General features: G+C 37.7%; 1 protein-coding gene across 50 annotated transcripts in view; it reads left to right on the top strand.

Moving 5' to 3' along the window:
• LOC108002081 (bromodomain adjacent to zinc finger domain protein 2B) overlaps positions 1–27,021 on the top strand; it is a 136,191-nt gene extending 109,170 nt beyond the window's left edge. For 12 of the 50 annotated variants that reach the window (XM_062086785.1, XM_062086759.1, XM_062086768.1 and 9 more), the window contains 27 exons: positions 1,429–1,656; positions 1,755–1,940; positions 2,129–2,291; positions 2,425–2,442; positions 3,228–3,471; positions 3,624–3,885; positions 4,094–4,485; positions 4,800–5,114; positions 5,206–5,495; positions 5,677–5,758; positions 8,361–9,311; positions 14,648–14,713; positions 15,340–15,384; positions 16,406–16,459; positions 17,446–17,644; positions 17,715–17,834; positions 17,918–18,491; positions 18,569–18,788; positions 18,873–19,611; positions 19,692–19,952; positions 20,025–20,523; positions 20,600–20,945; positions 21,792–21,913; positions 21,997–22,138; positions 22,261–22,391; positions 23,289–23,573; positions 23,767–27,021. In XM_062086785.1, coding sequence (XP_061942769.1) covers positions 1,429–1,656; positions 1,755–1,940; positions 2,129–2,291; positions 2,425–2,442; positions 3,228–3,471; positions 3,624–3,885; positions 4,094–4,485; positions 4,800–5,114; positions 5,206–5,495; positions 5,677–5,758; positions 8,361–9,311; positions 14,648–14,713; positions 15,340–15,384; positions 16,406–16,459; positions 17,446–17,644; positions 17,715–17,834; positions 17,918–18,491; positions 18,569–18,788; positions 18,873–19,611; positions 19,692–19,952; positions 20,025–20,523; positions 20,600–20,945; positions 21,792–21,913; positions 21,997–22,138; positions 22,261–22,391; positions 23,289–23,573; positions 23,767–23,944 — 7,112 coding nt within the window. In that variant the 3' untranslated portion in view covers positions 23,945–27,021. The remainder of the gene's footprint in view (positions 1–1,428; positions 1,657–1,754; positions 1,941–2,128; positions 2,292–2,424; positions 2,443–3,227; positions 3,472–3,623; positions 3,886–4,093; positions 4,486–4,799; positions 5,115–5,205; positions 5,496–5,676; positions 5,759–8,360; positions 9,312–14,647; positions 14,714–15,339; positions 15,385–16,405; positions 16,460–17,445; positions 17,645–17,714; positions 17,835–17,917; positions 18,492–18,568; positions 18,789–18,872; positions 19,612–19,691; positions 19,953–20,024; positions 20,524–20,599; positions 20,946–21,791; positions 21,914–21,996; positions 22,139–22,260; positions 22,392–23,288; positions 23,574–23,766) is intronic. The other 38 variants (XM_062086812.1, XM_062086775.1, XM_062086855.1 and 35 more) reach the window with 38 other exon arrangements.
• Positions 27,022–27,083: the final 62 nt, after the last annotated feature.

Below are 27,083 nucleotides of genomic sequence, written 5' to 3'. Positions count from 1 at the left end.
TTTCCCCGTTCAAATTTCTTATCTTCTGGTTAAAAAAAAGAAAAAAAAAAAATAAAATTTCGAAACAATAACGCTTCGAAAACTTGAAAATTAGAGCGAGATCACGTATCTGCAAGTTTTCAAGTTGGAAGGTATCGGGATACGCGAGGTAAAGTTTATTTCAATTCTAATCGAAGGTCAACCTCGATTGCTATTACCACGACAATTGATTGTTGGTACGTGGATACCATTGAGAGATATAACCTTAGATTACTCCGTTATCTCGAAAGGTTTGTGCGTCGTAATACCGGCCGCGATCGTTGTAAATCTTGAGATTAGATCCCCTCGTGGACGTGAGCTTCTTACGTGTGTAATATGTTCTTGTTATTTAACCATTTAACTTTACATTTAATCGACGAACGCGTAGAAATGTAATTATCGCGGGATAATTTCCTTGGCATTATGAATTTTCATATATATATATATAATTGAAAAATCTGAGTGAAAAGAAAAAAGAAAAATATTGGTGATATATTCGCTGAGTATTTTATAAAACGTATAAATTCATTGAACGTTGTACGATATTTAGGAAGAATCGTATTTTATGCAGATATTCAATTTTATATGAAGTATGAAGCATTTAATTTTTAAAAGATTAATCTCGACTCGTTATTTTGTTTTAAATCATGTTTCTGTACATTTCATACAAGAATATACGTTATATTCAAGAAACATTTACTTTTAAAAATATCGTTTTAAAAATCTACTTAAGTAATAGAGAAAACATCGTGAAATCATTTTTTCATTCGTCCTGATATCTTGATTTATTGCTCAGATATAAGGATTTAAAATTTTTTTAAAAATTTCTCAGATTACGAACGAGTTTCTCTTCGTAGAGAATCGATTTTTCCAGAAATCGCGTTTGTCGCTTGCTAGGGATTCGGGATAGGTCAATGAGATGAGAGTAAGATGACAAACGATTATAAATTACTTTTTCTTTACGCGATGATATTTCGAGAACGTTTTAAAGAGCAAGATTCCGCGCTTCTGATCACCTTTCATTCGTCGATCCCGAACCATTATCTTCCAATTTATCGCGCTTCAAATTTTTCCTAATTTTAATAGGATTCGATCAAGTTTTAAATTGGAATTACGTAATACGTCTATTTCTGAAATAACGTTATACATGTTATACATTCATTTCCAAAACTTCGCAACCTACTCGTTATACATTTTTACGGATGATAAGTTTATTGAAACCTATTCACACGAATATACGAATATCAAGCGAGAAAATCTGCAGCATGATATACACGCATGTATATTTTATCGCACACTAGTTCGATCCAAGTTTATATTTTGGAAAGGAGCGATATAATAACGTCCCTCTCGCGTTGTACGAGCACACGTAGTAGTAATTGAACATCGTCGGATCGGTTTTGATTGCAGCGTATTGGCCTCGGAGCGACAGTGCAGCTTCGTCGCTTTTCGGCGGTATGCCGGGCGGATATGGATTGGGGGCCCATCATTTACCATCGGCTTACGCTATCCTGGGCCGTGGAGGTTCTGCTCCCGGATTCGGGGGTCACACACCGGCTTCCGCTCCACCGCCACCCCCGTACTCCCACAGCAGCCTTGGTACTCTGAGCGTGGCTGCCAGTCAGGCTGCAAGTTTAGGTATAATAATTTCGCCCGTTGCACACTATTATCCGCTGGATTTCGAACGTGCTTGTAATTATTATTTACGCGATTTCGAATTTCTAATTGGAATCCAGGCATCAATCCCGCGAGTGCAGCATGGTGGACGATGGCCTCACACTTAGCGGCACAGGACTACCTCGCGAGGTTACAAGGAGCGGCAGGATTGCCCGGATTTCCGCCTGGCGCCGAGAGCCTCCTGCCACCGTATCCTGCCTCGCTACTTAATCCCCCGTCCTTGTCGTCCCACAAGTCCAGTAAGTGTAAGTATCGCAAAGATCTCTCTCTTTTCTCCCTCTATCTGTGAAAAGATAAGATATAATCCAATGGAATTTGAAAAAGTTTGTGAAAAGGGAGTTTGCGCGCGCTTTCCACGGAATCTAATAATTTATTTCTCGTTTATTGGAAAGAATTTCCGAACGTTTGAAAACGTGTCTCTGTTGTGGAACAGCTAAGTCAAGCAAGAGTCACAAGACTCCCGCGAGCAGCAGCAGCTCGACGACGCCGAGTATGACGAGCAGCAGTTTACCGGTCTCGACCCAGGCGCCGGTCACGTCCTCTCATCACAGCACGTCGGCGAGCACCACGCCGAATTCCCAAACGAACGTTGTCAGGTAAAGAGTGTGCAAGCTCGTTAAATCGATGGTCTTTCCCGTTTTCATTATTTTTTAACTGACGCTCCCGCGTCCGCATCGCACTTACCGTTTCCCATTAATTATTTTTCCACGCTTGCCGATACGCCTACAGTTCTGCGAAAGAGGGCAGGTGAGAGATCGTTAAGAATGAACAAAAACAAACAAAGAGAGAGGAAAAAAAAAGGAAAAACAACAACAATCACCGAAAAAATACGAACAGGAAAAAAAGGAAAAAAAAGAAAAAAAGGAAAAAGCGAAAACGATACGTAAAATGGATGGAAAAAGGAAAAAAAAAAAGAAAAAAGAGAAATAGGAGGAAACGAAATATAAAACGAATCGAAAGGGATATTCGTACGATCGATATTTTTGTTATTCGCGGGGATATATATTTTTCTCTGTTTCCATCTCGTTCTTCTCACCGTGAATTCCACGCTAACGGCTCTGCTCCCGTTCATTTAACTTTCATACGGTGCTTGTAAACCGTGTAATTTCGTTGTTATGATTGCTCGATGGCCCTTAACGTCGCGTCGTTTTAAACAATTTGTCCTTTAACTAGTCACACGTCCCGTTGCATTTAATATTCAAAATAGTCGCGGGGAAAAAAAGCGTTTACGCACGGTGAACATTTAGCCCTTTGTCGACACTGATTAAATTTATCCTCTCTGCATTCGGTTTTAATGTTAGATATTTTTTTTTCTTGCTTTTTTTTTGTTTTGTTTACAACGTAACAATTAAAATAAATTATAAAGTTTTATATGTATATATATATATATGTAATTATGAAACATATAATTCATAATCGTGTCTTCAAAGGGCTATTTTGCATTAAATACGTAATAAAAGCGTAGATTTAATAATTCGTAATATTTGTTGAAAAATATTTGTTGAATAATGCAAAACGTTTTATTTATTTAGCGATCCTAGCAGTATATTAGGAGGTGTACGCCTGCCACCCGATACAGAGATTATCAAATACACGTCGAGCATAGTCGGTCCAAAGGTTCCTGGCACAACGAACCGCGGTAGAAAGAAGACCATATCCTTGGACACGCCGAGCGTGAGCGTACATCCGCCCCCTGTACCCGCTCTCACCGCTCATCAAACAAACACGACCACCACGTCACTGATGATGGAACCGAGAAAGTATAATCGCACGGGGGTAATTATCGGCTTTATGAAAAAGAAAAAGTGAAATTTCTTGATTGCAAAATTAAGAAAAAAAAAAGTTTCGAAGAATTGTTAAAGAATCAAAGGAGAAGGAAGGAGAAGGTCGGACGTTAAACGTTTTGAGACGTTTTTAATTTCTTTCAGAGCGAGTCGAACGATTACAGGGAGTCGGTGGATCGCGTGGAGGTGATCAAATTGCCGGCACATTCGACGAACGGCAACGTTCTACCGGCACCATCGTCCTACACGACCACCACCAACACGAGCAACTCGAACGATTCGGACGCGCCGTTGAACCTCTCGTTGAAACCGGCGACGACCAGCAGTAATTCGCCGATTTCCGGCAGCCAGCCGCTCAGCCAGCTCAGTAATTTAAGTCAGTCGTTACTCGCCTCCGATCGAACTTGTAAGTAGCGTTCGTCGCCTCGGATTATTCGCTATTCGCACCCAGAAACGGATTTTTTCCATCTTCGACGAGCACCCGTTTCGATTTCTCTTTCATTTCACGGATAAATTCTTTCTTTTTTTATAAATCGGAATTTATTTCTCTCTCTGTACGAATTTCATACATGGCCACCACGTATCGTGGAATCGAACCGATTCGCGCGTGGTAGCGAGAAGAAAGCCAGGACCGAAGCCTCGAAGGGTGCCGCAGAACTCCGTGCCGGTGCCGGCGTCGCCGAGCCCTTCGTTGGCGCAGCTGTTCGCCGCCGCCGATTCACCGCAACGGCCGAGCAGCGGGAGCGAGGAGAGCGAGAGCGCAAGCACGACCCACCACAAGGACGGCAGGCCAAGGAACCTGGGTCGCGGCGTTTCGAAACCGAAGAAGAACACGGTTGCCTCGTTGCTCGCTCAGAGCAGAGCCCTGGGAATCAAACCGACGCCCACGTTGGACCCCAGTGTGCCATTGTCTCATCAGGTCTCGTTACTGAGGTCCAATATTCTGGCTGCTCAATTGCACGCTACAGCGACCGGTCAGACCGGTCAGACAGATGACAAGAATCAGGTAAAGTTCGTGGTCGATATATATGCATATATTCTTCCATGTAATTTTCCTTCACTTCATTTTCACACTTGTTTTCCTTTTTTTTTATTTTTTTTTTTTTTCCTTTTTTTGGTTCATTCATTATTGGTTCATTATCAATTTTATCACGAAAATACATCACGATCGATTCGTTTGATTCGAAAATCGAACGATGGAGCAGCCACACCATCGTCAGAGGGAAAGAGGAGAGAAGTAAAAAGTTGGAAGGGAGGCGGATTTTTTTTTTTTTTCTTTTTCGCTTATGATTTCCCACTAAAACCATGCTCCCTATATAGCGGTCTTTGCAGGAGAAGATGAAGAACAAGTTGCTCGAGGTCTCCGGCGAGGAGAGCAACATGGACGTGACGAGCGAAAGCGGCAGCAACACAGACGTTGTGACGGATACCGACGACGACAACACGGACGGCGTCTCCAGCGCGAAGAGAAGAAAGGTGAAGCCCAGCGAGAGGGATCTCCAGGTGCCGCTGGAGCGTGGCTGGAAGCGGGAGACCGTGATCAAGGGATTGGGGAAGTCGGGAGTGATAAAGGGTGACGTGTCTTATTACAGCCCTTGCGGAAAGACGTTCAGAAGCAGCCCGGATTTAGCCAAGGTTGGTCCATAATTCTTGTCCTTTTCCAAGTAACGTTATTGTCATTTTTGCGTTTATTTATTCATTCTTGGCTCACGTAATTAGAATTCAGAATTGGCTGTTTCAGTTTCTAGAGCAACAGAATCCGCCCGAGTTGACGACCGCCAACTTTTCGTTCTCCTCTCGTCCTCTGGTAGGCGAGTTTCTTCAACCGACGATGGGCCTCGCGGAGGCGGAATTCGTCAGGTTGGGGGCTCAGGAAGTGGCGAGAAGATTGGAGGAGTTGAGAGCCGCGGGTGGTTTCAGGGACTCGAGGACGAATAACCAATACGAGAGGGAGAAGTTGGCGTACGCGAAAAAATTGGCCAAGGAGGAGGCGCAGCGACATAAGGAACAGGCTAGGTAAAAATCGTTATTTTCTTCTTAAAGATTATCGAATCGAGTCGGATTTTCATTTTTCGTTCAATTCGTTTCGATAATTCTCCTTCGTCTATTCGATCCGATTCGTTTTCGTGGAGGGATTAAAACGAATGCTGTGCATACGTGCGACGAAGATGATCGATCGATCGATATACGATTCCAGGTTGATCAAGGAGCAGGAGAAAACGGAGAGACAGGAGGCGGTTAGACGGGAGCGGGAGATTAGGAATCAACAGTTGCTCGAGGTAAGTTGAAACCTCTTTACGTCTTCTCTTATTATCCGTGTTTTACTTCCTTTTCACATTTTGTCTCGATTCTCGTTGTTTCATTCACAAGGAGTCTGTTCTCTCACTCTATTTGGGATACCTACTACGTTTTTTTGTATTTTTGTCCACCTGTCGTGCGTGTCGCATGCTCTCTGTGTGTGTCGTATTTATATTATACATATACATATATATATTATCTATATCTATATACGTATATTATATATACATCTATTTGTACATTATATATATACATATATATATACTCCTCCAGTGGATATATTCTTGTAACTCCAGATACTCTTATATATATACTCGCATATATATATATATGTGAACCCCTTGTATCGCCCCTCTCTCTACGAAATTCCAACAACCAACAACCGAGCAAAAGGAAAATAGAAAGAAAAAAAAAAGAAAAGAAAAGAAAAGAAAAGAAAAGAAAAGAAAAGAAGCAAAGAGAAAAAACAAAATGTGCCAGGACACACGAGAAATCAAGAAATATCCCCCCCACCCCTCCCCCATAGAAGACCGAGAATCGCTAGCAATAGTGACAGGAGAACCCCAAGCATGTCCTCCCAGAGTTTTCCAACTAATATCAAATCGACAAAACTCTCCCCCATCCTCTTGATCGAAACCCCTTTAGTTCCAAAGTTACTTCTTCTTTTTTTTTTTTTTTTTTTTTAATAATTTTTTTTTTTCATATAAAAAGTTCTTGTGTTCGATACATTTTTCTGTTCGTTTAACGCTCCCTCGTCGTCAGTGAGCCGAGAACGTGTTTCTTTCTAGTCGTTTCAACCGAAGATCGTTTGTGGCTGCATCTCGCTTCCGGGTCCTCCACACGGCGAGAACCGACCCGACAGTCTTTGGGTTTCATTGATGAGAACCGCGATGAACCGTGCAGCTTTCATAGAGAGAGAATGAGCGGGAGAAAATGTACGAAAGAATGGAGAGGAAAAAAAAAAAAAAAAAAAGAAAAGAAGGGGGGAAGAACTGTCGAGAAAATCGAGATCACCACGGTGTATCGATGTTCGAATTCCTTTCTCTTTTCGTGTAACGTATTAACACCAACGGTTGGACGAAATTGGACGAAATTTACGGGATGATAAAGAGGATAATAATAATAAAAAAAGAAAAATAGTTAGATTTAAATAATCGAAGATATAAACGAGATATACCGTGTTTGACAAATGGAAAATTGGGAACATCGATTTTATCCGTGGTTTCAAGGTTTTCGAATGGAAAATTAATCCGTTCGATCGAGAACTCGTGATAGTGTCTGCTCGAGATATGTTCCATTAGTCGTATGTGTGTGTGTGTATATGTGTGATCTCGATGATGCATATTAATTACCCGGTGCTTTGTGTGTGCACTGTAGACAGTCTTACGTATATATATATATATATATATAAAAAATATATATATATATATCGATCTTTGTCGTGGTATATAGTTTGTTCTCACCTAATTTCACATAGATTGACGTCGAATGATCGTGCGAAAAGTTAGATCGATTAGATACCATTTAGACTAGTCCCTCGTCTCGTTCGTTAGAGATTAGTTTTACCTTATGTTTTTCGATCGTGCACGCTCCGATTTCTTTCTTTCACTCGAGCCGAGATGACGTGTATCGTGTGTAACTTTTCTGCGAATCGAACCGACGAACGAAAAATCGGCGCGTACACGGTCTCGAGAGCGGCGAAAAAGGGAAGAAGCGCGCACTTCGCTAGCGGAAAACTTCTCCGATTGCTCGAATGATGAGAGCATCGATAAAAAAAAAAAAGAAGGGAAATTCGAGAAATCGAGTTTACGATCTCGTCGTCGTTTTCGTCGTTTCTCGAGGATTTTTCCGCGGCGAAGAAAAAGTTTTAAAAAAAAAAAAAAAAAAAAAAAAAAAAATCGGCGCGAGTAGATCAATCGCGAGTATAGAAATTTTTAATCAGCCCACTTATTGTGATAGTTCTCCAAAATGGATGGGAATATCTTTTGGCCCGAGAAAGCGAGACACATCAAATTACAGATGACCCGCCAACTCGTCCCTTTTTTTCTTAATCACTCTTTGTCACTCGTTCGCTCATTCATTCCATTCACTTGCATCCACCTTCACACGCACTGTCACATCACATATTACATGTCCACCTGATTCCTTCTCTGTCGAAAACATACACGCAACACGCAGTTATTCGACGCAGAGCGAGACGTTCGAGGGGAATCAAAAATAACGATGTCAGCCGAAAGGAGATAACCGAAAAAAAAAAAAAAATAGTGAAAAATATGTAGATGTAATTCAATTGATAAATAGCTGGGACGTGGCCTAGGGATGCCCAGTTTCGCTAAACAATCGATCTTATTGTTCGTTCTTTTTTTATATTTTTTTTTTTTTTTTTTTTTGTTTGTTTTTACGGCATCATTTAGCGATCATTTGGTTACGTAGACGTGAAAAAATTTTAACGAAAGAAAAGAAAAAGAGAAAACGAGAAAGAAAGAAAGAAAAAAAGAAAAAAATATTACCTACAGTTATTAGTCGAAGAATCGAAAGATCGCTGGTGTAGAGCCCCTTAGTTTGTTCTGTTGCAACTTTCAGTTGGTTGCGAAGCTCGAAAAAGGCTCAGCCTATCCTCTTCACAGTGAGACCACGCTAGAAATCCAACCACCACCTACCACAACCATCACCATCACTACCACTACCACCACGATCATTCACCCAAGTTGCTCAAAACAATTGTTTACGAACGTCCTCCTCGAACGAAGGACGGGCCACCGTCGAAAAGAGCGACGGGTGTCACTCGCACGCGTACCACCACGTAATCACGTACCTGCGATTAACACGATCGATTATTGGGCATCCCTAAACCTACAAACGCAGGGTCGAAAGCGGCTAGCGTTCACGATCAAGCAGAAAATGAAGATCATCCAAGAGATCGAACGCGGTAAGAGCAAGAGCGACGTGGCGCGCGAGCTGGGTCTGGCTAGCAGCACGGTGGCCACCATCTGGAAGAATCGGGAGAGCATCGCGGAGAGCTGGAGGAACCGCGACATGATGCAGCAGCACTCGGATGTCGAGGACCCGGTCGCGAAAAAAACCGGCCTCCCCTCCGCGTCGTCCAATTTGGCGTCTGTCACGTCACTGGTAACGAATAGCACGGTGTTGAACACCGTGAACGCAACCAACAACACCACCACCAGCACCACGTTGCCCACAGCCGTCGTGGTGCCGCCTCCGCAGGTGCAGGTGGTGCCGCCGCCACCACCACCACCACCACCACCACAACCACCACCACCACCACCACCACCACCACCACTACCACCACCACCACCACCACCACCACCACTACCACCACCACCGCCATCACTGCCTCTCCCATTGCCGACCACCTCCGCAACGGTCGCCCCTCCGTCGACGTCGCAACCCACGCAGCTCTCCACGACGCCAACCTCCAGCACCACGTCCACAGGCACCACCACGACCAACGCCAGCATCATGGACAATACCCAGCAGGCCCAGACCCAGACGCAAAGTCAGGAGCTTCTGGAGGTAAGATGTCGTATGACGCCTCCTGACACCCCCGCCTTCACCCCCTATCTCTCACCCCCTCGATCATCCCTCGAGAGGAGATCCTTCCAACGCGAGTCGTCCTCCGCGAGGTTTTTTCGCCCCCCCCCCCTCCCCCCAATATTATCGCCAATGTTAACCAAAGAAAATGGAGTTCGAAGATGGAATCGTGGTTGGTGAGGAAACGGCACTGTTTGAGGAAAACAGTGCTGTTTAGAGCAATAATCGGGTAAATAGCAGAGATATTCGGCTGCTATTGAAATTTTCCAGGGATCCGCTTTCCTTGAAGTGTGTTTCGCGCCACGACGTGTCGCGTGATGATTAATAATTCCAAAAAAAAAAAAAAAAAAAAAGAAAAATGAAAACATAGCGTGTATACATTTTAAAATGGGAGGGGGAAGGGAGGGAAGAGCGAATTTAATCGTCGAGTGCGAAATTACTTTCTAACTGAGCGTTCCCTGAAGAAATTCTTTGCCCGAAGCCGGGTTTCCGGCACCGCCGCTATTCTTTCCGCGAATCCTTTTGTCCATCCAGTTGCACTTTCGATTAATTGCTTTCGAGGAATCCGCCTGTCTCTCTCACCTTTACTTCCATGCTCGATAGTCCCTTGCCCCCATTTCGCGAACTGCATTCTACGATCTTACATCGTCATTAAACCCTCATCGACTTCATGTTCACTAATGAGCGTTACCGTCGTCCCTTTGCGATTCGTTCGTCCAACGGATTTCCCCCTTTCTATCCTCTTCTCCTCCTCCTCCTCCTCCTTTCCCTCTCCCCCTCCCCCCGGTTTATACCGGTGGACCAAGACGAAAGGACCTCTTGAGGTAAGACTACGATTGCCTGGTTTTCTATGTCGTGTCCATCCCATTTATATTTTACGATCGAAAAAATCTTTTCATTATCCCTCTTCCCCTAACCCTCCCCTCCCCCCTCTGCCCGAGTTTTCCCCCACGATCATCTCATCATCTACTCTGTCCATTGCTAGATTAAGCGTATCACACGTGATGCGACAACCAGAGGTAAGATATTACTCTCCGTCTTTTTCAGACGTTTCTCACGCCAAGTATATATCACGTACTTGCGAATCACACGTGACCGCGTGTTTTCTCCGTTCTCGATCGTTTGCATTTTTACATCGATCATCTGTGAATCTTTGTTCCTTTTATTTTTCTTCTTCTTCTTCTTCTTCTTTTTTTTTTTTTCTCTCTTCATCGACCCTTCTTTACGTTTCTCTCATTTCTTTCCGTCAATTACACGCGTGTCTCTCTCTCCTAACGGAATTCGGGATTTTGTTGGTTCTCTTTCGTTAAAAAAAAGAAAAAAAATCACATCTCTCATCTCAGGTTTTCCACGAGTTTTCACTTTATTATTTTTCCCGCGCGCCGGTTCACATCTTCTCTTCGCTTGTCTTTCTAAGTATCTTCCTAAGTAGTGTTTGCATATCTAAACGATTCCGGCCCGGGCCATTCTCACGAAATTCTCCACGAGATTTGTTCGATCCTCGCGAGACGCCAAAAATCACAAGATTATTCTTTATACCGGAAGAAATCGATCGAGGGGTTTTTTTTTACACGCGACATCCTGCTTCTTATCATTAGAAATCGTCCAAATTTTTATCGTCCATCTCCCCATGATCGCGCGTTGTACACACGTTGATTTTTCCCCAAATGGAAATTTCGAGCCGAGAATTTCTTTCCAGAGAATTTTTTTTTTTTTTCGACAAGTGACGGAGTCAAAATATGCGATGGTCCAAGGTACAGGTACACGAGCACCAGTAGCCCACGTCATAAAATACTTGTGCATCACGTAGCGATCGAATGAAAGAGGACACCACACGCGCGCATACATACACATCCATGTATATACACGGGCACACACATACGAGACACAAGCGCGTGCGCCCGCACACACATACATACATATATATATATATATATACACACACATACGCGTGTGCACGGCGCGTAAGCGCCTGTATAGATACACAGTGCTTTTGTAGGGTCAAACATTGCCGGGTGATAACAATATCGACATTCCTGGCACACGCCAAATTGAGTCCGTTTTTCTTTCTTCCTTTTTTTTCCCGGTTTTTTTTTTCAAAACGCAATAAACGCGAGAAAATGAAGATGGAATTGTCGACGGGGTTTACAGGACGATTGATGTGATGAGATTTTTTTTTTAAAGGTGAGAATATTGTGCTCCGTTATTTTTATTAAACGTGAATCTACAAAAATATAAAGTTCATTTAATTTTTGAGAATTTTGTTAAATGTTAATACATTTTTATATTCTTGCTTTTGGGGGGTGGGGGGGAGGGAGTGAGTTTCTGATTTTCATTTTAGTTCGATTTAAAGATCATGAGAGGAAAAGTTACGCTACTTTTTTTTTTTTTTTATAAATCATCGTGTTCGAGGGATGAAATCAAATTATCGAAACAAAAAAAGAAAAAAAAATGTTGCATATATAACGGAATTGCAAATTTTTAAATATTTAAACGATCGTTCGATTTGCATTTACATCGATTGGATTGACAGGTCGATATGTCGAATATCAAACTTTTCGAATTAAACTTTACAATTCGACGTTCCTGTTTTCGAAACGATACTCAATTCGGTTTAAATGCCACGAGATGCCTCGAATCGTCGAACTTTCTCTCTCGATTCTTTCCATGTATAACATGGAAAGAATCGAAGAAACTTTCGATGTTGTTTGACGAATAATTAACACAGTATGCGTAGAAAACACAAGAAATCCCCCCCCTTTTTTTTTCTTCTTTTTCTTTTAATTAGACATGAATGTATAATAATATCTGCGAAACTATGACGATAAATTCAAGAAATACCGACTGTCGCAATGCTATCCTGTTGCCTAGCTTCTCCTGTCACTATATACAAGAATAACAGCTAGCTACATGATTATCATAGCATGCTATATTTTTTTCAAATTTTTACGTGTTCTACACGATTACCAAATATAACTGCTCGTGCAAATTAAGCTTTCTCTCTCTCTCTCTTTCTCTGTCTCTCTCTGTCTCTCTCTCTCTCTCTCCTTTTTTTTCAATAATTTCGTTCTTTCTCAATTTTTCCTTTTTTTTTCTTTTTTTTAAATCTGTTGTTTACCCCTTTCTATGTTTAAAAGGCCTAGAAAAGGCTGTCGCGTGGAACATGTAATATTATCAATTCGATTAATCATACGCTCTGTTTATAATTATCGCTCGTATTATTATTATCGTTGCCATTATATTCTGATTACAATTATTATCACGAATTATCATATATTTAATACCGACCATTGTCACAGCTGTTAAAACACTTTCTCCTTCTCTCTGTAATTTAAACAGGCTATACAACACGTTTTAATCGATAAAAACACATTTTATTCCTTTTTTTTTTTTTTTTTTTCCCATCATTACCAGCTTAATGCGATACCATTAATATTACACCATTACCAGTTTTATTATTATTACATCACATAATATGCATAAATAGGCGAGTATATTTGCTTGGCTCCTGCATGCTTCGCTCTCTTCCTATTTCTCTTTTTCTCTTCATTTCTTTCACAATTCTTCACGTTCTTTCTTCTGATCGCTCCGAAAAATTTTTTACTACTTACTTTTTTTTTTTTTTAACAATCTTCAAATTTCTATTACTTTGTCTCTCGTCTATTTTCTTGTACAAATTATGGTGGTGGTTTATAATTATACATATATTTATATATACATATATTTATTACCTATATATTATATATACATATATATATATATATACACATAGTTTTTTTTTATATATATCACATAATATATTTCATATGTTGCCTATATATTTTTCTCTCTTTGGTAGTTCTGATTGAGAAGCTTTTGGTTTCGTTCGAACAAAGCACCATATTCACTTCTCCTTGTTCCGTTCCGTGAAGTCACGTCGATTCTCCACGAATACGGAACACGTTGGTTTGTTTCACTTCTCTACAATTCTTGTTGCAATTCTTTCTTCTTTCTCTCTCTCTCTTTCTCTCTCCCCTCTCCAGTTCTCTTTCATATCTCGACGTTATTTGTTACCTTATTCTCACGATTTTTCTTATTCTTTCCCTCCAAATTTCACCAGATATTTTTGCTTTTCCACGAAATAGCATGCGTACATTTTTCGAACTCTTTAAATATTTCTTTTCCCCCGCCCCCTTTGTATTCGTTTTTTTTTGGGGTAAATCAGGTGAAGGGGATTTCCATCACGGATCCGTCTGCGGACCCGTTGACGCTACGTTTTGTGTATATTCTCTCTTTCTCACTTGTTCTCGTCGCTGTTTCCGATTCGAATCTCGGTTTGAAATCGAGTTATCGATTCAATTATGTGCATCGACTATCTGGGTTCGGTTTCGGTTCCGATTCATAGGCGTGTGTTTTGTCGATTTTTCACGTTTGTTGATTTGTACACAAGAAGGGATCCATCGAATTGCTGGATTTTTTTAATACGTTTAGGATGATGGGATACGGGGATAAGTAAAAAAAGAAAAAAAAATATCGTCCATTACAACTGAAGTACCATGTATATGCGAAATTGAATAACTGGATTTATTATGATTTTATTATCATCCTGAACGTGTTGAAGAAATGAAAAAACGATCAAAAAGATTCGAGATTTGTAAGAATAATGTTTTAATTAGAATTATAATGAAATTTTATGAAATAACATGATATCAAGCCTCGATTATACAAATTAGAACTACGTAGATACGCTAGATTAGATGCTTAATCTTCCTGTCACTGACTCTGCTACGTAGTCGCGTCTGCTTCATTACACAGTAGCGTTTGGATCACAAGTAGCACGAAGAAACTGTATACATAAAATTAGAAATCCTCGAAAGAACGGTTCAGAAATGAGAAAGGAATTTCACAGAGGTCCACGCGCTTGCACACGGTATTAAAAGAGAGAGAAAAAAAAAGAGAAACGATCGGGAGACGAAACATTCCAGAAACGAGATATAAGATCTATGTATATGACATAACCTTCTTTTTAATTTTTTTCTTTTTTTTTTTTTTTTTTTTCAATCCAATAAATCCTTCGTAATTAGTAACGCGTTGGTAGAAATCGATAGCCGCAAATCGTCATCTGTGAATTTAAACGTTAAACTTTTTGCCGCGTTATCGTTTTAAGTCGATAAGGAAGATGGACAATAATACGATCGGTAAAATCACGACGACAAAATTCCCTGGTATCGCGCTCAAATCGAAAGAAAATAAAGAAAAATAAAAGAGAAATTCTGTAAGTTTGACCCTTCGAAAATAATGACGGATGAGAGTGACGTGTGTATATGGCATGTGCGCAGGCTCGGAAAAAACGGCAGGAAGAGGTGGAGAAGATACGACTGGAAGAACAACAACGAAAGCAACAGGTAATCCTAAAATCGTTGTTACACGTTAGCCTGGTTTCTCTCTACTATTCCGTACTTCACATTTTCCTTCATTCTCTATCACTTGTTTTTCAAAAATAAAAATTCAGCCTGGAAATTTCCTAACTTTATTCACGTTATTCCAGGTAACAATGTTATTTACCGATAAATTAACTTCCAATTCGTTTATTCGATTCTTCTTTTTCTTTTCTCTTTTTATCGTAGATTCAATTATAAATTTATAACTTTTTTATTTTTCTTTTTACATACGCCTCTCGTATTAAAAGTCTGCTTTAAAAAACTGATTCTTCAAACATTCTAAAAGGATTTAAAGAAATTTCTTTTGAAAGTGGAATTTAATTTGTCGTTCGTATTTAATCAACTCGTACGAGAATCGCATGTTTCGTCTTTTTTTACGTTTTTGTCCTGGAGTTTTCTCCTTCGTCGAATTTTATTTGTTTAATTTTTCTTCTTTTTTTCTTTTTTCTTTTTTTTTTTTTTTTTCTTTTCTCACTCTGTTCCATGTGAAAAATACATACGCCTCTTCAACTTCATTAGTTGCTTTTTAGAAGAACAATATTTAACGAACGAGAGAAAAATGACCACGAGCATTCTCTGTGATTTCTCAGGAACGCGAGCTGAAGCGGCAGCAGGCAGTTATGCTGAAAGAACAGGTGAGTTTAAAACGAATTTTTCTTTATTTTTTCCTCTCTCTCTCTCTCTCTCTCTCTCTCTTTTTTGGATCGTTTTCTTGAATCGTGTCATTGCTGTAGAATAGACGGTGTGCGAGTGTGTGTGTTCCTTTATTTCTCTTGTAGAAATATATGAGCTTCCGTTTCGTGTACACACATTTTTTATCTACATATCGCTTATATTCATTCGTATTTCCATTTACTAATCTTCTACGCGATTAAATATCAAATTTTAATATATTATATATATCTCCTTTTTCATCTTAATATATACATATTTAAATTTTTACTATTTTTTATTTATTTTACTACTTTTTTTTCTTTTTTATTTTTGAAATATGCACATATAATCTGCTATTCTTTTGAACGTTATTATATCCTTTTTTTTTTATTTTTAAATAAAAATCGCATCATTTGTCAAAAAATAAAGCTGTATGATGGTGAGGAGATCCACAATTATCGATGCTTTTTTATTATAAATCATATAAAGACACATATCAGAGTTCTGTTATACGTATTTGCTTTTTTAGTTTTTTGTAAACTGTAATTTCGTCTCTTTGGTTCCTCGAACGTCGCGATATAAGATTGCTTTGAGTTTCGTTTGAGACACGGGTGTGAGTTTGGTCTTGATGTAGCAACAATATGGATTGAACAATCTATCTATTAGAATAAATTTGAATAAATTTCCAAAATTTATACTTCTTTCAAAAAACGTAAGATATGAAATTTGTCGTTAATCAATGTTGACCAACGATGTTTTACAACGATGTTTGAATTAATCATTGTGAAAGACACAGTTCCAATCTTTTTTTATGTAATTTTAAAAAGGATATTATAAAAACAGTTTGAAGCTGATTGGCGAATTCAATGTTTTTCGATTTGAAAAAATTCACTTTTTTATAACGATGATTGATAAATGCGTGCGCGAGAAAGAAAACGAATTGTTCTGACCGTATAAGGTAGTTTGAGCACTGGTGGACTGTGGATGTGTTTTGTGCCGCAGATGTACATGCAGGAGCTCACCAAGCAGCGCGAGATGCTCTACACCGTCGAGCTGGTATGTCTCATACCTAATTTAGTTTAATTAAAACGACTTTACTAAAATGGAACGAGTCGAATTTACACAAATTTTAAACTCGTCATTGTTTACACCAATAAAAAGAAAAAAAAAATGAAAGAATTTTTATCGATTCTTCGTTTTTGATGATCGATGGATTAAATTTTAAAATCGATATATTTTAAATAATATTTTATTTTTTAAATTAAATTTAATCTAATTCGTATAATATATTCGAAAATTTAACTTTTACAATTTTAAGAAGAGTATTTTTAATTTGAAATTTTCATAATTAAATATTTCAATTTTTTTTTATTAGGAATATGTGAATAAATAACGAACGATCGATAATGAGAAGGTAGATCGACTTGACGAGTTTAAAGTTACCATATATAGTTGTGAATCACTAGCTAAAACTAACTAATCTGCACTTTGTCAATTCCTTATCGAGAATTTTAGATTCATCTACAAGCCATCGACGAATAAAATCGCGTTCGAAACAATATATTTTGCCACGCGAGCTATACTAATGCTTTTTGTAATATTCACGTTCACTAACCAGTTCTTCGGTGATAACATGTCCATTCGCTTCGATCATACCGATAGAATATTCAGATGCTTGTATTTCATGTAATAAACGATCATAATGAAAAATTTATATCTATTTTATTAAAAAAGAAAGAAAGAAATGATAAAATGCATGAAAGTCAAAACGCATTGATCATTTGAAAAAATTTATCTTCCAACTTACCAAAGTTGAAACAGGTTGGGTAAAAGAATAGTTTTGCACGGTGTTTTTGAACAAAAGTCTACTATCAAATGTAACTTCTTTTGAAACACCTTGAAAACGTAGAATTTGTTGCAGCCCGTGTGTGCCACAGTTGTGCTTTTAACAAAAATATTTTACGAGAAATTCTTTGCATGGAATGTTCATTCTCTATGTATCTTTTTTTCTCGGTTCAATGATTTCTCGTTAAATAATTTAGGAAAGAGAACGAAGGAGGCAGCACATGGCATTGGTTCGAGCGTTAGAAAACCGCCGAAAAATGGAGGAAAGAGAGAAAAAACGATTGGAGGCGAGAGCTGAAAGAATAGCAACGAAAGAAAAACGCGCCGAACAGAGGAAGATGGAGATGGAACTGATCGAACAAATCAGAAAGCCTGTTGAGGACATGGAACTAACTGGTATGTCTTTGCGAGGCTTTTGTTCATGATTTGTAAATTCTGCTACATGTACTGAATTCTCTGGTTTCAGATCATAGATCACTGCCAGAACTAAAACGAATACCTGGTCTGAAATTATCCGGCCAAGCGTTTGCAGACATTGTAATGGTGTTTGAATTTCTGCATAATTTCGGCGAGACTTTAGGCTTTGGTAAGTGATTCTTTAATAATCGAATAAAATACTTTAAAATAATCATTATTTCATGTATTTCAAATATTAATCTTTATTTTTAGATATGGAATCGCTCCCAAGTCTAAAAAGCCTTCAATTGGCGTTGCTCAATGATGAGGAAGCGGAGGAAGAGCTTCTGTCCGTGATGACACATTTGTTAGTATGTGCGATCGAGGATCCAGGAATCCCTCAACCAGCGAGACACACGACAGGCCTTGGCCAAAGCCTCCGACAAGCTGATATAACGCATGCCAACATCAGTGAGGTGTTACGAATCTACTTATACGCGAACGCGACAGGAGAAGTGAAGGCTCTGACAGGAGTATGTCTAGAACGGGAACGCGATAAGAAATTTGCCGATCATCATCAAAATGGTGGTGATTACGCTTCTACCTGTTCGGGCAAAAATGCTCAATTTTACGAGCATTTACATAACAACGAAACATGGAGGATGTCCGAAAGGCTGAGAGACAAACCATTCCTAGCTTTGAATCCGACGCACAAGGCACAAATGCTCGCGTTTCTCTGTAACGAGCTATTGCAGAACAAGGCTGTGATCAGACAGATCGAAGGAAGCTTGGAAACAGTAGCTCAGTTAAGAAAAGAAAGATTCGTTTTGGATACAAAGATAAGAAAGTAGGTATTTTTATTCATGATTTAAGGTTATGAACGTTTAAAGTGAAATTAATAATTTTATTTGAATATTTACATAGATTGAGACAATTACATAGTCGAAAAGTACGAATGGAAGCAGTGGGTGTGATAGTTAATAAAACTGGAGACACAATTACGATTGAGAAAAAAGAGGGCGATGAGGAGGGTAACACGTCGTCAACGGCAGTAGGTACGACACCCACTCCTGATGAGATTCATCATGAAGATGAAGTTGAAGACATGTCCGAAAATGAGAGTGAAGGAACTCAACCTGAGGAGGTAAATTATATAATTTAAAATATATTGATTGATCTATTATAAAATAAAGACTTTATTGTATGCATTTATACGTATATAATTTAGGAAGAAGACAAAAATCTCTCTGGTGAAGAGCTCGGTAAAAAGTTGGACAAATTATTAAAACAATCAGAAGAACAATTGCAAAAATTGAATAGCTCTTCAAAACAACTACGAGCCCATATATTTGGCCAAGATAGGTATTGGAGAAGATATTGGGAATTAGCATGCGCAGGTGGCATTTTCGTCGAGGCCATGGAAAGCGCAGAACCTGAAATCCTTGAGTTGCAGGCTGAATTAGACGAAAAGTACAAAGATGTATCGATGGAGGAGAAAAGAGAAACAAAACAAGAAGACACCAAAGTCGAAAATCGGGAGAATGAAGCTCCTAATGATGTAAAGAAGGAAAAGAAATTCAATTCAAATGATCAAGAAGATACGAAATCTTTAATAGAGAAAACAAAATCTGAAATTGAAGATATTAATTGTAAGAAAGAACCTATGCAAAACTGTGAAAATTTAACGAATGTTAAGGAAGAGAAAAAGAATGATTTGGATAATTCAATGACTGATGCAAAGACCAATGTTACATCTGAAGAGATTAAACAAGAAACAGAAGTAGTTAGTATGGATGTGGATGTCAAAGAAGAAACAAAAAAAGAAAATGACGAAACGGATGAAGATATGAAACCAGCAGTGAAGATGATGGAAGATAAAATTGTTGAAACAATTCCAAACGGTGATAAATTCAATCATGTGAATAACCTTCATAATGGGAAGGAATTGAATGGCACTTTTATTTCTAGTAAGATTTCCTCAATCTATTATTCATTAAAAACTCTTCAAAAATATTTGTATTAATGTTATTTACTTTAATAATTTCAGATAATAGTAACGAATCGAATTGGTTCTCAATTTTACCTCGGGAAACTTGTGATACTCCAGGACCAAGTACCAAACAAATATTTGGAATAGCCGAACCAACTGAACTGAGAATACCAGTATTTCCTCCACCGGCTAGTCCAAATTACGATAGATGTGATAGTCCTGCTCCTTTAATTTTGACTCAAGACGAAGCAGCGCAACTTGAATATTTAAAAGTTCATGGTTTACCACCTCCTGGAGAAGCTAAACCAGTACCAAATGGTAAGTAATATGTGATAACTAATTTCTTAAATTATCTAAAGTTATACTAATGTATTATATTGTTTGTTTTAGACTTAAGATATGGCTGGTGGAGAATAACGGATGTTGATACGTTTCAAGAATTGCTGGAACATCTTCATTCTCGCGGTGTTCGCGAAAAAGAACTAAAACGTACAACATGGGCAACTATGGAATCTTTCTTAGCTGTTACAGGCAAGATCAATGTAGATCCTGGCAATCTTACTGCTACAGAACTTCAAGCGACACCTGATGAACCTGATACGCCAATTCCAAAACCAGACAATCCGGCAGTTTGGAGCGAACAAGTTGCGCTACGCGTGGATGCGCAATTATTGGAACAAGTTGAGGCCCTAGAAGATAAAGTCGCAAATGCCAGCATGCAGGTCAAAGGCTGGAAACTGCCTCCACGGGCAGGAACCGAGGAGGCTGAAGAAATTGAAAAACTAAACGAAATGGAAAAGATCAGTGCAGTTGAACAAGCACGGCAAAGGTTATTGTCTCTAGAGGCCGCTATAGAAAGGAGATATTTGAAACCACCGTTAGGTGTTTGGTAAGATATTTATCTAGGATTTAAATATCGCAAATTTCAATTGAGAATCATTGCATTCATTTATTTGAAATTATAGCACGGGAGATCCAAACTTGGCGGCTTTAAAGGCAGAACAAGCAGCTGCTGCAAATGCGAATTCGAATAATTCGGATCAGAGCAATCAGACTCCAGTACCTCAAGAAGAAACAACTCCAAGAGGGCTAAACAACTGGCGAGAGGCAACAGCTCGAGCACATACATCCGCTCAGCTGGCCATGGCACTTTATATGTTGGAGGCTAGCATCGCTTGGGACAAGAGCATCATGAAGGCTGTGAGTCTAACACCAGCTAGAAACTCGGTCTGCGTCAAGCTACGAAACCGCTGCGTCTCACTCAAAGCTACCACTCAATACAATCAGCTATTGACTACTTCTCAGGCCTCTGTGGGTATTCGCACTAACTTACTAACCAAAGTACCCTCTTCTTACTTCCTGCGTGATTCTTCTATCCTTCCTTGCACAATGAACCATAGAGAGCATATCGCTTTCAAAAATGATTGGTAAATGTTTGGTCAAACGAAATGCTCTTATCGTGGTACTTTCCGTAACATATTCAAATGTAATATTGTAAGGAAGTTTAAACGAATTCATAAATATTTTTAAGTGCGAATAATGCGGCAGTCATAGTTGTGAATTAATGAAAAATAAAAGAATTGGAGAATTAATTATTTTAATATAAAACTTACAATGCATTTTGAAAAAATTGCTATAATTTAAAAGGAAAATAATTTATTGATGTGCTAAATGGTGGTTAGAGTCTAACGTAACGGTAGCATGCAAAAAAATATGCCGCTTATCGTTTACTAATTTTTTCCTTTAATGCTTCATATGATTCCTTTTGTAGAATAGTTTCTATATTTAGTTATAATTATATAATTATATGCATATTTTTAAAATATTTTATTATTTTAGCTTTACTTTATACAAATTTTCAGTTATTCCAATCCACCATTTATATATCTAAATTTAGTTATACATTAAATTATATAATAATCAAAATGCATGATACAAAGAAACTAAAATTGCTTTGCGCTAATTTTTTTAATTATATATTTCTGAATGTTAAAGTTTATCTTCTTATTTATTATATGTATTTTTCGTTGATTAACATTTATTGCATTGATGGGTTTAATTTTAAATGCTTAATTAATAAATGCTGAAACTGAAATTAATATCTTCAAGATATACGTTTTATCATTTTAAGTTGGAAAGTTTTTTTTCTTGTTACAGAATTGTCAATTTTGTCATAGCGGAGATAACGAAGACAAATTATTACTGTGTGATGGTTGTGACCGCGGCTATCATACTTATTGTTTCCGTCCAAAAATGGAAAACATTCCTGATGGTGACTGGTAAGAAATTGTGTTTTAAATATTCAAATAATGATGATAAATTCATTTGTAATTAAACAATTACAATTATGAATATATTTCAGGTATTGTCACGAATGCATGAATAAAGCAACAGGGGAGCGAAATTGTTTGGTATGTGGAAAGAGAGTTGGTAAAAACTTAGTATTATGTGAACTCTGTCCAAGGGCTTATCACACTGACTGCCACAATCCTGTTATGCCAAAAGTAAGTGATTCTTTTTATCAAGTATACATTTACATATATACATATACATTTACATGTGAATGTATTTTTTCAAATAAACGTGTTATTCTCATTTATTTAATTTATTTATCTCATATTTTTAGATGCCAAGGGGAAAATGGTATTGTTCTAATTGCCACAGTAAACAACCAAAGAAGAGAAATAGTAGTCGAAGGAGTCATACCAAAGGGGGAGGCACCAGAGAAAGTGAAAGTTCTGATCATCCACCAGCTAGGTGATTACGTTAAAAAAAAACAAACACTGTCAACACGCTGATTTAACAATGTTTGACATAAAATATACAATAGGGAAAATAACTACGAAACTATGACTCAATTATAATATAATTCAGCGAACGCAAACGAACAACCAATTTCCGATCGAATAGGAAACAAAAAGAAACTGTTTTAAAACGAATGAACATAAATGCATACACATCACTCTCATGCGATTATACTCGACTTACATCTTCGACCCATATCGTACATACTCGTCGAAAATTATGTTGTAAGAAAATATTTACTTCATACAGGGTGTTCCGCGATAGATTATATGTAGCTAATATTCTTCACATATTAAAAATTATCGATAGCTAGGTTTTTCTTGATTTAAGTGATATTCTATATCTCTATGAATAATACTATCGTGTCATATCTCTTCTCGTCGGGGGACACCCTGTACTTCGTACAGTGTGTTACGATCATCGACTAACGGGTTGGGTATTTTCTTAAAAAATTCGTCGTAACGGTAGAGCTGTCTTCAGGTTCTATGAAAATGTATAAAATAATAATACTAATAATAGTAATAATAATAATAATAATTATAATAATAATAACAACAACAACAATAATAATAATGGTAATAATAATATTAATACTGGTAATAATAATAATATTAATAATATAAACCATAAAAGGGCAAAAACGACGAGAGAGAAAAAAGCGAGACCAAATAGAACGAAAGACAAAGAGTCAGAAAGACGAAATGTTCCATCGAGAACAACGTACCCGTCTCAAGCAGAAAATACACGCTCGAATCTTAATGCATTCGTCCAGAAGCTTTTAAGACGGAAAAACCTCCTGCAAACGAGAAAGATAATCGTGCAAATAATTTCTATTGTTTTGCGTCGCAGTCCAACGCCGTCAACGGCATCGAACACACACGTAGAGGACGTCAGTTCATCGGAACCAGCAACCCCAACTGCCTCACCACGGAAGGAGGGAAACAATAGGACGCTCACGAAGAAACAACAACGAGAGTTGGCTCCTTGTAAGGTGCTACTCGAACAGTTGGAGCAACAGGACGAGGCCTGGCCGTTCCTCTTGCCGGTGAACACCAAACAGTTTCCTACCTACAAGAAAATTATTAAAACACCCATGGATCTCAGTACTATTAAGAAGAAATTGCAGGATTCCGTGTAAGTTACACGCGTACCAACGACTACTAGTTAATTGAACGTACTCTCTATTTAGAAATGCCTCTTTCCCTAAACATAAAAAAAAAAAAGTTCATCTAAGATCTCTAGAAAAAAGCTCTAACTTGATCGTCAGCTTCAATCCGAAAAAATTGGAAAATTGCGAACATGTTCCAAAGAGTGCTTCTCGATACAGGTACAAGTCTCGCGATGAGTTTTGCGCCGATGTCAGACAGATGTTCATCAACTGCGAGGTATTCAACGAGGACGACAGTCCCGTGGGGAAGGCCGGACATGGGATGCGCAGTTTCTTCGAAATGCGTTGGACCGAGATTACTGGCGCACCACCTCCACACCCGCAAACGCATAGCTGAGGCTCGGTTCGCTCTCGCAACACCTGCAACAGTTTTGCCCACTTCTACTACTAGAGGATAAAACCCTCGAGAGTATCATTAGGAATATCATCGAAGAGATTAATCGCGAGACCTGTTTTCTCTGTGCTCTGTCGGCCTCGTTCTAGCGGTCGATTGAACAACTTTAATTCTAATAGAGAAAAAAATAATAATAAAACTCCATGAATGCGGGTACATCTTCGTGCGCGTCGCGTTACGTGCGTGTTCCATTCGTCTCTGATCTTTTATTCGTTATTCGCCCGTAATCGACGCTCGCGTGGGCGCTTCTCGCATTCTAACCATACATATACTTTAATGCTCGAAAATAATCCAATGGTGGCGAACGTTTTTAACGGCCCGTACTTCTCTCTGTAGCATCAACGATGAACTTAAAAAACGCGATGTTACAAGAATATTCTATATTCGTCGAGACGCTTCTGCCGAACAAAACTCAAGTTGCGTTTAACGAACCTCATAAGGATTGTAAGTAGGATAAATAAGAGAAGCTTTATCGAGGCCAGAAGCCGTAACAGAGATTTTACGTATACAATTACGTTTTGTGATTTGGAGCTTTTTAAAATCGACGCGACTAAAATATCCATATGTGGGATACTTTATCGAAGCCTCCAAGCCTGACCTCCTCCTCGAGTAGAAATGAAATGCAATGCAGATGGTCACTGTACTTACCAAGTAAAACAAGTAAATTTTGCCTAAGCGAACAAGATGTAATTTGCGATTGTATTATACAGGCTTAGTGCCGGCAAAAGAAATATTTTGCAAAGTAATGAATGTGAAAAGAAGAGGTATATATAAATAAATATAAATATATATGTATAAATATGAATATAGTGTATATGTATACTATATAGATAGTCACATCACATGAAACATGCAAACACACATAACACCTCTGCCCACGAAAACATCAGCACGATAAGGGTAACATTTGCTGTAGAGTAAGATATGCAACATGACGACGAAGTCAATCTTCCAATTAAGGACATAATTTATGCCATTCCACGGATTTTGTCTCTAATTTTTATTGATTTGTTTTTTATTATAAATATTTTTTGATTCGCACATGAGTTATTGATTGAATGATTAAATATAATAACTTAATAACTTAATGTGAATTTTGACAACAGAAATGTGAATCTTTATGCACATTACAAGAAACTTTAAATAATTTGCAAAGAAGAAAATTAAACTTTAAATAAATAAAATACATATTTGAAAATGTATGTAAAGTTAAATATGAACAGTTTTTGTTTTTTAATAATTATGTTTTAAAAAATCAATTTAACATATCCTAAATCAATGCTGCAATTACTTAACTAATATCATTCGAATTCAAATATCATATTAAAATATGATATTTAAAAGCAATATATATTAAAGTTCTATTTATTTTAATGAACGAATAATTGTATACGTTGAATGGCACATTACTTTTAACAAAGAAAGAATGAAAATTGAATTTTAAAACAAGCAATGAACGATCGTTTTTTTGTTTTTTTTCTTTCTTTTTTTTCTTTTTTTTTCTTTTTTTTTTTTTTCAAATTAAAACAGTTTTATTCTATATGATGCGTAGCATCATATACTATGAAATGTAAGCGTCGTTGAATTTTATCCGCGTCGAGTTCCAAGTAGGATCTCGTTTAATTGTTCGTAATAATACGTCAGTTTTTTAAGCGATATATTCGATTTTTCGATAGGATTATAATAATGTAATATCTCACATGCAATGTACCCGGGATGATGAACAACAACCCAAACACGTTTCGAAACGAATATCGTGCGTCAGGGCGTTGTAAGAACCTACTACGTATGAATGATGGTGTCGGTAGTAAGTTTTGGATTAATTAATAAACCGCGGTACCTTCGCAAATGTGACCATCGCGTGACGTTGAGACGATTAACACAATGATATCTTGTTTTTTATGTAATTGATGTACATTATTGCTCGTAATAGCGGATAGTTATGTAATAACGAAGGTTAAAGAAGAGAGAGAGAAAGAGAGAGAGTGTACGTAAGAAAGAGAGAGAGAGAAAGAGAGAGAGAGTTGGTTCGGCCGTAGTGATATGTGCTAAACATTCGTAGTATGTAAAAGTATTAGCTAGATTATAAAATGCCGTGTGAAAACGATTACAATGTGAAAGATGATTAAAAAAAAATATGCGAGATGCAATTGGATACGCAAAATGGATGTATTAACATCCTGATATAATCTAAGAACGATTGATAGCGGTAAGATCGTAACGAGTAAATCGCGCGTTTCTTTATTATAACTTCTTCATTTGCAAATATTACGATTACATATGAAAAAATTTATAGTTTTTTTTTGTTAATTTTATATTTCTATAAATCATCAACATATGCTTTTTATTTTTTAAAACTATCGTTATTTCTCATAATGATAAATGATATAAAAAGATATGATATATTATATAATTTGATACGTGAGCGCAATGTCGGGGCATTTCGCGATCTTACCGAAGTTCTTAGAATATAAATCGACATAAATGTATACATAAATACATGTGTCACTTTATGCACGCCTTGCATCCTCGTATTATACTCGATGCATTAAACATCTCATACATTCAAACACACTACCACCAACAACAAGAACAAATAATTTTTTAAGATTCAATTATTATTTAAATAGTACAGTTACATTGTTAGTATGAATAACGACGCTTTTTATACGAATTTTAGTTTTTAACGTCGATCTTATGATATATTATATGGTATAATGATAATGACAATGGTAATAACAATAACGATAAATGATATCGATAATGGAACAGATTAAAGAGAAATGAGAAACAGCGCAAATGAGAAAGAGAATACGAAGAAAGAACGGAAGAGCGAGAGAATGAGAGTGTACGAAAGATTATCGAAAGACAAAAAAGAGTGTGTGTTTAAGTTAGATGATTGTCTATAGTATAAACGAAGGCATACGTTAGGTAGCCTTGATGCTATTTAAACAGACTTAATTAATGTATTGCAAATGAATTAATAAAGTGTAAGCGAAGCGTGTATCTGTACAGTGAAATTTTTTCTTTCTAAATTATTTCAATTACTGAATTTTGAGAACAAAAATTATTGAAATGATTC

The sequence above is a fragment of the Apis cerana genome, linkage group LG1 (genome assembly GCF_029169275.1).
Source record: "Apis cerana isolate GH-2021 linkage group LG1, AcerK_1.0, whole genome shotgun sequence".
NCBI lineage: Eukaryota > Metazoa > Arthropoda > Insecta > Hymenoptera > Apidae > Apis > Apis cerana.
The sequence above is the reverse complement of the archived record's forward strand: the minus strand, read 5'-3'. Positions and strand labels throughout refer to the sequence as shown.